The 13,292-nt window shown below is 40.2% G+C and overlaps 1 protein-coding gene across 8 annotated transcripts in view; it reads left to right on the forward strand.

The window, feature by feature from the left end:
* PCM1 (pericentriolar material 1) overlaps positions 1-13,292 on the forward strand; it is an 82,729-nt gene that overhangs the window by 16,252 nt on the left and 53,185 nt on the right. For 5 of the 8 annotated variants that reach the window (XM_019525986.1, XM_019525985.1, XM_019525988.1 and 2 more), the window contains 4 exons: positions 1,705-1,893; positions 5,757-5,934; positions 8,881-8,990; positions 9,797-10,013. In XM_019525986.1, coding sequence (XP_019381531.1) covers positions 1,705-1,893; positions 5,757-5,934; positions 8,881-8,990; positions 9,797-10,013 — 694 coding nt within the window. The remainder of the gene's footprint in view (positions 1-1,704; positions 1,894-5,756; positions 5,935-8,880; positions 8,991-9,796; positions 10,014-13,292) is intronic. The other 3 variants (XM_019525989.1, XM_019525991.1, XM_019525992.1) reach the window with 1 other exon arrangement.

The raw sequence follows: 13,292 nt of genomic DNA on the forward strand, positions 1-13,292 counted from the left end.
TTTTTTTTTTTTTTTTTTTTTTTTTTTTTTTTTTTTTTTTTACAGACTTTTTAACAATGACTTTAATATGTATTGTAACAACAGGGTATCATGGTTTTGGTGCAGAAAAGCTTAGCTTTTTAAACTATTCTTAATTAATGGTGCATTTTTGCTAGTGGGAAAACTGCTGGGCAGAGGGATGGAAACCAGTTTGGCCACATACAGACATCTGGCTTCTACTTGATTTGGTATTCTCTCGGTATGAAGCACAAGAGTGCAGGTTTTCAGACTTTTTCTCCCCGAGCAAAAATGGCTGCTCCAGGAAAAAAATAACCAGAGAACAATCAGGCATAAATTGGGGAGAGTAAATGTCTATGCATCCTGTTCTGAGAGGAGCCACAACACAGTTCACCAGCATCTTGGGGTGCTTCGCTCCTGTCCCCTCCCTCACCTTCCCCCGTCATCCCCGCAGGTCCCTCATGAGACAGTTTGTTACTTGGGCTGGACTCTTCTGCTCCCACCAGGCAAGATACAGAAAACACCCCCTTCACAGTCTCCACATTGTGCTGCAGGGAGGCACTGGCTGATCCAGACTGCTCATTGTCAACCTACTGGGGCAAGTCTGCAGTGCTGCCATCTGTTACCAGGCCAACTGAGGAAGCCTGCAGAGCATGCTGACATGTATGTGCAGCGGTTCTCTGGCTGTGCAGCATCAGCACTGCAAGATCTCTGTTCCTCAGAGGCTCAGTATTCGAATATCTGCTCAAGTGCTTCTGAGTAAGTGTGTTTCTACTAGGAAACAAGCCCAGGAGAATTCTTGCAGATTATCTGAACTTGTTTACACGGCATTTGTTACTGTGGACCCTATCTTGTTGAGGTGCAAGTCTGCAGTAATACAGTGGAAGCATTGCTCTAGTGTAGGAATTCAAAGCAATGGATCACCTTCAGAGAATATTTTGTGGACTGCATACCCTTGCATTTGCTGTTCAAACCACATCCTCTTCCATTTCTAATTAGATAATATTTCTGTAGTGACTAGAGCAGTTGCTGTTACATGGAGGATAATAAATATTTTGGATAGTTTTTAGCTATCTTTATAATTCAGTGTAAACACATGGAAATAGAGAGCCCATACTATACAAGTGCTCCATAGGCCATACTTCCCTAGGAAGCTCCAAAATAGCATTTAAACAATACAGAGGCCAAGCCAGAAGTTAATTAAAAGAAACCCTGACAGTACCTAAGTTTGAGAAGTTGCTTTTGAGTCTCGTGAAGGGATGAGAAATTATAAAGATTTTCATCTAATTATTAATTTTCTTTAAAATATAGAAGGAAAATGTCTGATCTAGAGTAAAAATATTTATATTTAAGGTATTTATCATTTTCTCTATACTTGAAGGATATTATTTCACTTGTGTGTGGCTTCAAGAATTTTAGTAGTAAGATTTCCTTAATTAGCCTATTGAATGTGTTTACAGAATAAGAGCTTTTAAATGTAATTATGGTGCTTAATATTTGGAATTTTGCCACTTACAAGATTTTTTTAACAATGACACTGAAAATATAAAGCAATCTATTAAACAAGAATGACTTATCTAGTTGAAATGCTAATTTGCATTATATCTGCAGACCTCGTCTACTTGCATCTTAAAACCTATAGCTTAAAATTGCTTGTTAAGTGGGAGTGTGTGCTAAAGATCTAACATCCAAAATTATTTGATAAAGGAGATATCTTTTAGTCTGGGAATTCGGCCCCGCATTGAGGAGAAACTAGGGATTTCAGCTTCACAAGGACAGGTTTCAGACATTGACGGTACAGCAAGTCCAAAAGGGAAAGGTGACAGAGCTGCTGTGAATGGCAGGGAAATCTGGCCTATTAGGATTAATAACCAAGAATGTGGATTACTATCAAAGGTACACTTCAGAATATTATCTTGGAAAGCCTCCGAAATAAGGTCAACGCTTGTGTTTTGGCTTTGTTTTGTTTTTTCTCTCCCCCCTGCCTCCTTCCCCCGCCCCCCTCAGTTTTTTTGCTTCTGTACTATTATTAATACTAAACTATTTTAAAATGTATTCTTTACTTACAACGAAGTTATTTATTTCTGTGGGATCTCTTCCTAGTAGAATATCCTTGTATTTAAGTTCTTAGTAACTGCTGTGTCGTCATTTTCCCATCTGGCCTACTTTTAGCTGAATACAGATCTTTCCTATGCATGTGTTTGTTTTAGGTTGAACTGTTTTGGGAAGTGAAAAATGAACTTTTCATTTCTTTCTCAATGCCAACAGATGTTCCCTTCTGAATAGACAAAAGCTAAATCTGTCTATTCAGTAATTAATCTGACTTTCCATAACTACAGGTTTAGTAACTCTTTAACACACATGTGCTTTTGTTTCTGGGAAGTGTGTTTTAAAACTGGCTTTAATGTAACTTCATATTCATAATTTGACAGATTTGGCTGCTTTTTATTTTAATGCTGCTATTTTGCCTCTCTGAACTTATATATTATATGGGAAAGTAAAATTGGAAAACCAAACACATCTTTCTTTTTGGCTCAAGGGGGAAAAATAACTTTAAAACAGCACAGGTGACCAAATGAGTTTCCCATAGAAATGTGCAATGTATGCCTCTTTAGGAAAACAAATTTTGGGAGTTGGAGTCTTAACTGTTTTTGTAAAATAAGTCCTCTACTAGTAGATAAAGCTGAATTTCAGAAACTGACTCTTTTTGTCTGAAGTCATTTTGTGTGTGTTCTCTGCCCTGATTTGCTGTGTGATCTTGAGGAAATCACTTGATCTTTCCATGCCTTGGTTTCCTCCTTTATCTCTCCTAAAGTGGGGTTTAACAGTTATATTTATATTAATTAATCTTAATGCTCTGAAATTCTCTGAAAGTGTTATAGAATTGCAGTGAATGTTCCAGTAAATGTTTTAAAGGCCTTTTATTGATGCTTCTGAATGTTTAACATTGACAAACTTGAGTATTCCTTACCCTTGAAAACAGTTGTTTGTTTGTTTGTTTGTTTGTTTGTTTTAAATTGTCAAATGTTTCTGAACTTTAGGGTGCATAAAAATCTGCCTGTTTCCTTTCTGAGATTCCCCACCTTTATTGTAAACTATTTGAGCCTTTCTGCATGGAGTGGGATACAAATCTAAATAAAAATAATTAGCTAAGAGGTAGAAACAGCTACCTGAGTATTAGGCTCATTTGCTGTGTGTTAAGCATAACATCTACCAGCAGCCTAAGCAGTTTAAGACATGTAACCAGTAAGTCACGTCTTTTTCTAGTAATCCACCTATACTTTTGTGCAGTTAATAGCATGATGAAACAGGGGATAAGCCACAATTAGTACACTAACTATGTGTAATAATTTTGTCGCCAGTTCCCGTTGTGTCTTAAATTAAACATGTGGCTGGTGCATTCCTGGGGCTGGGATCCTAGTCAGTGGATTGGCGCTCCCAGCTATGGGAGCGCTAGTCAGTGGATTGGCGCTCCCAGTTGCACTGGCACTGGCAACCCTGCTTGCTGTTTGCTGGTGTAGGGGGAGCTTGGGATAATAGTCCTGCCTTCCCTGTGTACTGGCAGTAGGGCCAGTACACAGGGACCTGATACCTAATTCCACAGTTGCATCATTTATTGGGCATGTTCGACATGGCAAGAGGCATGGTTTTTGGGACTGGGGATAAGGTCCTTTTTCACTTTTAATTGAAAACTTGTCAGTGACCTTCTATTCTGTCCTGTCCAGTAACTTCCCAAACTGTTCTCTATCCTCTGCCATATGGCCAAGTTTCTGCTAAATAATTTTTTATATTTAAAAAAAAAAAATTCAATTATAAATTTTGTTTTTTAATCTGGTGCATTTAGCAGTTTTATAGCCTATTTTTGTGGGCTTAGCTGTCAAATGTTGTGATGCAGGTTTATATTGGATCATAACTTTAATAGCAGCTATTCATCAGTGAAATATGTCAACAATATTTTAGTAAAGTTTTGATGGTTGAAAGGTGACCATTAAACTTTAAATTTAAACTTTTAAAAATAGTAACTTAATATTTAATTCTGATTTACATAATTTATGGAATGCACACTTTTCTTGAGTGAAGCTTTCTTTCAGGCATATTTAAAAAGTATAGAAATTAGAGATGTACCGATATATTGGTTGCCTACTGGATCAGCACTGATAAAAGAAATTTACATTATTGGCTATTGGCTTTCTTTTGGCTGTTGTAGCCAGTAATGTTCTCCGATAATTAAGCCTTCTGCCAGGCTTCCGAATGCCTAGGTTCCCTTTCACCCATGGGGCCAGGGCCCCTGGGTGTCTAGGTTTCCTTCCATGAGCCAGGATACACCCCCATCCCCAGACTGGCAGACTGGGCTGGAGCAAAGCAGCCTCAGTAGTGTCCCAGACACTGGCGTGGCACAAACTATGGGCTGGGGCCAGGGTGGGCACTATAAAAGGCGCTGAATGCTGCTGATGTGACAGGTGGGGAGGGGTGGGCGGAGCTGAGCTGCCTGGTCCATCGTGAGTCAACCCCCGCAGTGCTTGGGGGTTTGTGGCCCAGGGGCTAGAGTTAGAGCTTGGCAGGGGCCAAAGTAGCTGCTCCCTCCTGCTGTGTGAATCAGGGTTCTTCTCCCAGCAGGGAGCCTGGCCCAGAAACCACCCAGCCCTGGACAGCCTTAGGTCCAGGCAGCTGCCCACAGGCTAGGGTTGAAGGGTGGGGGCTGCAACTGGCATGGGGCACTTTTACATATGCTCTGGCAGTGAGGGTGTGGCACTTTAATGAAAGTGCCGCTGTCTCCTGTATCAGCGTCCCCAAGCTTAGAAATGGCGGTGGGGGTGCTTGAACTAAAGCTTGTTCAACAAGCTTTATTACTAAATATCCATTGTCAGGTTGGTATCAGCTGATTAATAATTGGCTATCGGTATCAGCCAAGAAAATCTTTATTGGTGCACCCCTAATAGAAATTTTGATGGCTGGGGCACTTTGTACATATGTATGACACTGATTAGAGTATCAAATAATGTGTTCAGTTGTAATCTGTACCAAGAAACTACATGCAGAATCGTAGTGTACATATGGTTTTACAGAATGGAGATCAGAGCAATTGTTAACACTTAGGATGGAATAATTAGAGTTTTTGAGGATAACTAAATCATTCTGGATTTTTAATTTTAAGGCAGAGTCCCATAAAGAATTTTTAGGTTAGTCACATAACATGTTTTTGTGACCAGATTTTTTGGTTACTTTTTTCATTCAATATGGAACTGTTAGGCCAATTAAGGAAGTAAATATAGGGGAGATGTTGGTTGCATAAACTCCTAAAACAATTTCAGTACCAAAATTGAGTTTAGTGGCAGAAACCTCAGTTTTATGTATACTTGAATTCACTCTCCACTCTCACAATCCAGCAAGAATATATAGGAAAATTAATTTGCTGGCTTGATGAAATAAATGTTTTTGTAAACAGTTTTACAAACATTATGTAGTTCAAGGGAGAACTGTAGATAGTTCTTGAAAGAAGCTTTATTGACAGATGTAGAGACTGATGCTTACTACATATCCCAATGCATGATACAGTAATTGCCCTGTAACTTGACATGGAGAAAAAACTAACTCTAAAAGTATAAAGGGGTAATTATGTCCCCATTTACGTCTCTTTACACTTCTGAAAACTTTATTTGGGTTCTTTTGTTTGTACTGTCCTAATTTTCTGCTTGTGTTGAGATATCCTGTTTCCGTATCTCTTCACATCTATGATTAATACCCAATCTTATTTTCAGGCCAGAGACCCCCAGCAAGAGGCAAAAGAGGAGCTAGAGAATTTGAAGAAGCAACATGATCTATTAAAAAGGATGTTACAACAACAGGAACAGCTGAAAGCTCTTCAGGGAAGGCAAGCTGCTCTTCTTGCTCTGCAGCAGAAAGCAGAACAAGCAATTGCTGTCATGGATGATTCTGGTAGGTGGAAGGACAGGAGTACCTTAAAGGGCTCTGGTAGACATTAATTTAGTTGTGCAATTGGTATCCCAAAAGTCTGTATCCTGCTATGCCAGATGGGAAGGGTGGGACATGTGGGTTTCTTTGGGTTTTTTTGTTTTTCTTAGGGGAGAGGTGTTGGGGATTAAAAGTTAGGCCTCGGGACTTAATGGCTGGTGCACAAGAAGCCCAGCATTGCAAACCAGATCCTTGCCAGGCTCTCTGTTCATGTGGACCTTGAAAAGGTGTGCCTGCAGTTCCCTAATCAACAGCTCCCTATATTTGGGCACACCTGCAGCTGAGCTGTGGGCATGCTTTTTAGATATCCAGTGTCTGGGGAGTACAGACACTTGAGAGCTCCCAGATCCTCATTTTTTTTTTTGCCATGGCATGTATGCTGCTGGTGCACCATTTCACTATCTAAGCATGCCTGCAGTCTCCAGCTGTCAAGTGCTAGGCTTCATACACGCCATGGTATGGGGGATTGTGGAGCTCTGACTTCTGGACCATGTGCAGCCAGCTGCACATGTGCCAAGGTGTGGGTGCTATGTATTGGGGAGCTCACTAACACCCCTTTTTCCCCCTCCCCCCTGCAGAAGTGTCAACACGGTAACAGGCTGCTTAGGATGGCTTTGAATGTCCCTGCACATGAAGAGCTGATTGGCTTCCTGTACCCAGGGACATTTAAAGCCTGATGGTGGCCTGCATACCAGGGCTGTGCGAAACGACTGTATTTCAGTTTGGTTTTGGATTCAGCTGTTTGGGAGGACAGCGATTCGTTTCATCCAAATCTGTTTCAAACAGGCTGTACTGCCCAACCAAGTGGGGTCAAGGGGCTGCAGGGCCCTAGTGGGGAGCAGGACGGGACTGTGGGTAGCTCGTTTGGGGGAGGGCTGCTGCCCTCCATGCAGGTAAGGAGACCCGTGCACGGATCTCTGATCCCTGTCATGCTGGATTGTGGAGCAAGGAAGCTGTGCAGAGCAGCAAGCAAGTCTGGTTCGTGCTGCATGACTTGGCTCTGCAGGGAGCGGAAAGCTGTGCCAGGGTCTCCTTGCCACCACTGCCTGCCCCGCACTATCCCAGATCTCTGTTACCTGCAGAGCCAGATTGCGCGGCAGGGACTAACACTGCCCTGCCTTGTGACCTGGCTCCACAGGGAGCAGAGATCTGCGCTGGGGTCTCTTTGCCACCACGGCCTGCCCCATGTCACTGAGGCAGTGTGCGGCAGGCAGTGACAGCGAGGAGACACCCATTGCGGATCTCTGCTCTCCGTAGAGCTAAGTTACACGGCAGTGCAGCAATTTCCCTGCAAGCCCAGCTCTGAAACTCCAAAATTTTCTGCAACGTTTCTGAAACATTTTGGATACCTTGTTTCATTTCAGAGATATTTCGGAGCCTTCCGTTTTGATTTGGATTTGGTGTTTCGGATGCTGAAATGGCCCGAAACACCTCCAAAACGAAATGGCTGCCAAATTTTTCACAGCCCTACTGCATACCACACATTCAGATCAAAGCTTGATACAAGCTAGCCAGAAAGATACTGACTGGGGAGCATTTTTGTGGATTATTTGCCATCTTATTGCATGATAAATTTGGCCGAATGTGTAGTATTTCACAGTAATTGCATGAATACCTAACATCTGCTAGGACCCACATATTTGCCTGAATCCAAGAATGTAAATCCAAAAGACAACCCCCCCGCCCCCCCACCTTAGATTCTGTACGTGGGAAATTTTATAAAATTTGTTCTAAGTTTCCATGTATAGAATCTAATTATTGGGGGTGGTATCTTAATTTTATTTCCCCCTTTCTCCAACCCCACTGCAAAGAAAACCAGCAGCAATGAGGCAAGTGGTGGGTGGAAGGCTGGCAGCCTGACCCTGGCCCCTTGTTCCCTACCTGCCACTTGGCTGCCCTCCCAGCCACCTTCCCCCTTTTTCTGAGTTGGGTTCCTTACCAGCCTATACCTCTATGCCAGGTGGATTCCTGCTACCTTTTCTGACTGAGGGTACTGTATTTTTTATGTGATACACAATTCTCAGACATGGAGGAAGAACCTTGTCTACCACTGCTTAACCTATAAACGCTGAACTTTATATTAACAAGCTAACAAACCAGCAAGCTGACTGTAGGATAAAAGATATCCTCAGTGTATACTTGAATATGTGTATCCTGTAATGCTATGAAGTACCTGTAATTTTTGGGGTTTCATGCAAGATTTCATCCTCTAAATGGAACCTTTAAAAACGCTTTTTATACCTTAATGTCATAATTTGCTATTTTTAAAGACAAACTATTGATGAACTTGAAATGAAAATGTGTGAAAGACTTATTGATAGTAGAAGAAATATATAGTTACCAATACGCTTGATTATTGTATTTTAATTGAACGAAATTAAGACTCTGAAGCATTAAGAGGTTTACAGTTTAGACCCCTCCCCTTTCCCTTTCTCACTGATCATCACACATACTGTAAATGTATGTTAAAAATGTTCCATAAAAATTGCCAGTTTCACGCAGTTCTAATTTGTGTTAAAGGAATCTGACCTTGAAACATCTTTTGTTTGATCTGAGATTTGCCTTTTCTCACTATAAAGTATACATAGCAGAAATAATCTATAGAAGTTGTTAATGGGGTTCTGGGGAGCTGCAGGGGTGGGTTTTTTTGGTTAAAAAAACCCAACAGAAATCGTCCAAGGTAGTCATTTAAAAAACATGTATATATTCCAAATTCCTCTTTGCTTAACTCCTGCTTTTGCTTTTGTTGGAGATGTGTATTATAGCAAACGTGGTTTTCAGATATGCAGTATATGACTTTTACATCACAGACAAGCACTCATTGATCTGACAAGCTAAGTTGTAACCTAAATAGTAAAATAGCCTCTTGCTTCAAAGATCTGTACAGTAATTACTTACTGTTTCCTGTAGTTGTAACAGAGACTACAGGCAGCATTTCGGGAGTAAGTTTGACATCTGAACTAAATGAAGAACTAAATGATTTGATCCAACGTTTTCACAATCAGCTTCATGATTCTCAGGTAAATGTCTTATATCCCTTTTTGGTGTATATTTTAGTTCAGGTTTCCTGCTGAGTGTCCTTTGAATATATGTGTTAAGCATTGCTAACATTTCTTATTCCATCATCTTTTTGTTGTTATGCTACCAACGTAGTTGCGAACAATATAACTTAGTTTTGTTATTTATTGACTTTTATGTACTTGCACTGAACAAAGAGTATTAAGAAATCTATAACTATTCCACAGGCAAGTCTGTGTTCACTGCAAGACTGTGTACTGAGTTACTGCTCATTTGAAGAAAATGAAGTCTATTTATGCAGTTAATAGCTTGTTTCTTAAATCCTATTACCATATCTATGCAAATTGAGCTTCATATATTACTCTTAAATGCCTATGGCTGTAGACAGATGGAACAATTAGACTGATTTAAAGGGAAGGAAAATGGAGTGCCAGTGAGCATTGTCAGCTAATGTGTTTTGGGTACCTATTCCTATTGCACTGTAAGTAGAAGGTAAATGAGGAAAGTACCCCAGAACTAAACAACTGCTAACTTACTATATTGAATAGAACAAATATGTAAATCAGTTAAAATGTATCAACATTAAATACAATAAGGCCTTCTTCCTGTTCCCCCTTCTAAATCAGTGTAATTACTCTTGTATGTAGATAACTGTATTTATACAAATATTGAACATGTTATAAAGGAACTGTACCTCAGTAATGTGACATGTAGGTTGCACAGGAGCTGGAATGGGAGAGGATAACTAAGAAAGTAACTATGGGATCTCCATGTTACTTGTACTAAAATTAAATAACTTTTTTTTAAGACTCAGCCTGTGCCAGATAACAGAAGGCAAGCAGAAAGTCTTTCACTTACCAGGGAAGTTTCCCAGAGCAGGAATTCTTCAATATCAGATCACTTGTCTGATGAGAAGGCACAACTTTTTAACAAGATGCGAATGCTGCAAGGTAAAAAGCAAAAAATGGACAAATTATTAGGAGCACTTCACACACTTCGTGACCAGCATCTGAACAACTCATCCTGTAAGTTGAACGTCTGCGGAACACAATTTTAAATAGCATATGTTGGTTTGCATATAGCTCTTTAATTTAGTCTATATAAATATAACATGTAATTAATCAAAACTGTCACTGAACATACTAGAAAGCTGTATGGTCATTTGTAAAGCTTTTGGTGACACATTTTTGCAACTTTTTTTTTCTTGTAGATTAATGTTTTTACATAAAGAAATATTTACTTTTAATAGTATTTTGATTGCAGTATTTATAGTCTACCACATTGATACAGCAATTAATTTGACTTCTTTACTTTTAAATTTGAAACAGGAGTTTCCATGATTGAAAACCAGCAAGAATTTTAATATTACCTGTTATTCCTCACTTGTTTTTTCACAATAAAATTACTGTGTTTTTGTATGCCATATGCTCCCCAAATAAGACAGCTCGTATTTATTGTGGAAAGCAAAATGTTTTAGTTTTGTTTTTTCACAATTTATGGCTTCATAGAGCAGAGACAGAGCCTAATCCTTATTTCACTTACCTTCCTGTGAAAAAGCTACAGTCTCAGTCATTTCACAGCTGAATTGTCAGTAGTTCTTGGCTGCTCAGCCAGAAGGTGAAACATTTAGCAGCTGCTGAAGACTGGACTCCATGGGTGGATATACCATTTTCAAAAGAGCTAAAACCAGTCTGCAGGGCTATGAAATAGCTACTTCTGGTCTCTCTCCTAACAGCAATATTAGTAAAGAAAGGATAGCTTGATTCGTGAAATATCAGGATCACTAGAAGTGGGAGGATTGTTAACACCTGTGAGTGAAGAGAAATTATCAGGACTTGCAATGAACCATGAAGTAAACTGACTACTTCAGCACTGCCTGAATAGAAATGCCACTGCTGTTGCCAAGCAGTTGGTTTTAAATTTTAGATAGAGCAGCAGTTAAAGGAGAGACCACTGTAACTCCCCTGGAGCTGCCCTTCCCTCCATGCTACTGCTGAAGGGGAGGGAAGGAAAAGCAGCATCACCCATCATGCAGCATATTCATGTTTCTATTCTGTGTAGAAAATCAGCTTTCCTGCTTAAGATGTGCACCCCCAATTTGGAAAGCTAATTTTTTGGGGGAAAGGTACATGTGGAATGTGAAGAAACAGTAATTACTTTTTTTTTTTTAATAAAATGATTGCATTGAACCTTAGAAATGATTGTGCTCCCCTTGTGAATGGCATTGTCCTATGGCTTAGCTTTTCACTGGCAGGGAGATCTATGAAATTAACCCTTTTATGTAAAATTGCTAGACTTGGTATAGGTTGTCTGCCGAAGACCTAATGTGGCTTTATATTCTTTTCTGGATGCTTAGATTAGCAGACTTGATCATCTTTGTGGTTAAATCACAAAATGCTACTTATATACAGGTTCTCTGTTCTGTCCAAGAAGCTGTATGCATGCAAACAGCTACATATGCACAAGTTGGCATTCTGTTTCTGGGTATGAAGGTGGCATTTTTGAGGCTTGGACAACCAGGTAGAAGACCAAATCTGGTTCTCCTGTCATATGGACAAAACTGAAGACATGTCAGCTTCAGGGTTTAGACACCACATGATTACTACGTGATTATACCTTGGACCTTACTCCACTGTAAACTTCTATAGCACAAAGACACAAGCTGCTTGCGCAAAGTAGGCACTGTTACGGTGCCTGGCTATTGTAAAGCCCGTTTGCTTTGAACAATTGGCTACTGTGGAGTGACAATTGATGATGGCAGCAGATGCGCTACATGTGCGCTTGTGTAACTTCTGGAGTAATTTCTAAGCTTCTACAAACACTTTACACCAGCTCACATTCCTCATTTCTTCCTTGACTAGTTGTTTATTGACTAGTCTGAGTGGTGGATTCATTTTGTTCTTTCATACTGATCACTTTTAAGAATAACATTTTGACTTTTAGTTTTTATTGAGGTACAGAGTAAAAATGTGAAGTTTCAGAGGCATTAGGTGGGGCTACTTTTTCTGTGTGAGAGAATACTAATGCTGAGTGAGTTAGTGTTTTTTAAACATGTCTGTTATAGCTTGTCTAATATCATAACCCTCATTAGGAAGTGGTGACAGCAGTATCAGCCTGCCTTGAGACTGGACTGTGCTAATCTGGCCTGCCATTGCTGAAAGGTTGTCAACCCTTGATTATTTTTAGATAGTGTAAGTTGATTACAGTAGGGCTATTGAGAGGTCTAGACCACTGAAAGAACTAGACCAAGAGAGCTATTTGGGTGTCCAGAACCCTAATCCTGCACGATTATGGGTCAGGACACATGACACTTTTTTTTTGTGTGTGTGCACGCTCCCTGCTTTATGAATCGAACTACTATCTAGAACATGTACATGTGACCAGATTAGCTGCTAAACTTCTAGGTAACAAGAGACAGAGATAATAGCCTGTTCGGCTATAGCAGATGACTAACTTGGGGTTGCTGCAGACATGCAACACTTAAGTGTAGTTTTATGCACACTTTTCTTTTCCTTAAGGTAATTCTGGGCTAGATTCAAGTGTTGAGCTGTACACTGTATCAACACTCCTCACTTTGGCTGGTATAAACACATTGTGTCTGTTCCTTTAGCTTGCTTTCTTGTCTGAAGTAGCAAAGTGAGGCAGAATCTCTATACTTCAGGAGTCTGCCTGTGCATGGACCAAGATTAGATTAAGCCTTTTAATACAGGCTGTCTGATCATGTAGTACCATGTGTCTTTGTATATATCACCCCACAAATAAGATGTGTACCTTGTTTTTGAAAGGCAGAATGGAGAAGAAAAAGAAAGCACAGCTGCAGCTAACAGTGGTGAAACACTAGCTGTCTGTTAAGCCCCTAGCTGCAGAATGCTTTCTCCACTGTGCTGCTCTCCGGGGCCCCTCCCCCCCTCCACACACACACTTTTACTTCCTTTCTCTTGGCAGAAGCTTGAGATGCAGAAACTGCTACTGCTATTACTATGTATAATTATGGTGCTTAAAATATGCACCACAACTTCTAGCAGGTGATGTGGGTGGGGGGGTAAGTTGCATGTTGTATGCAAGAAAATATGGTACTGCTGTTCTGTTTTTCTTTTGGAAGTAGGATTAAATGTCAGTGTGGTGTGCTGACATTTTGTGACTGGTATTTAAAGTTTCTACTAGAACCCTGTATCCTTGTCTGCATCCAGCTCTAATGAACCCTCTGTTAAAACCAAATCAGGAGTTATAAACTGTGTTCATTATAGGTGGTGTTCTGTTCTTACTTTGTTTCATAGTTTCTAGGGTCAGAAGGGACCTGAGCA

Source organism: Gavialis gangeticus, unplaced genomic scaffold (genome assembly GCF_001723915.1).
Source record: "Gavialis gangeticus isolate Ggan-Ray unplaced genomic scaffold, GavGan_comp1, whole genome shotgun sequence".
Taxonomy (NCBI): domain Eukaryota; kingdom Metazoa; phylum Chordata; order Crocodylia; family Gavialidae; genus Gavialis; species Gavialis gangeticus.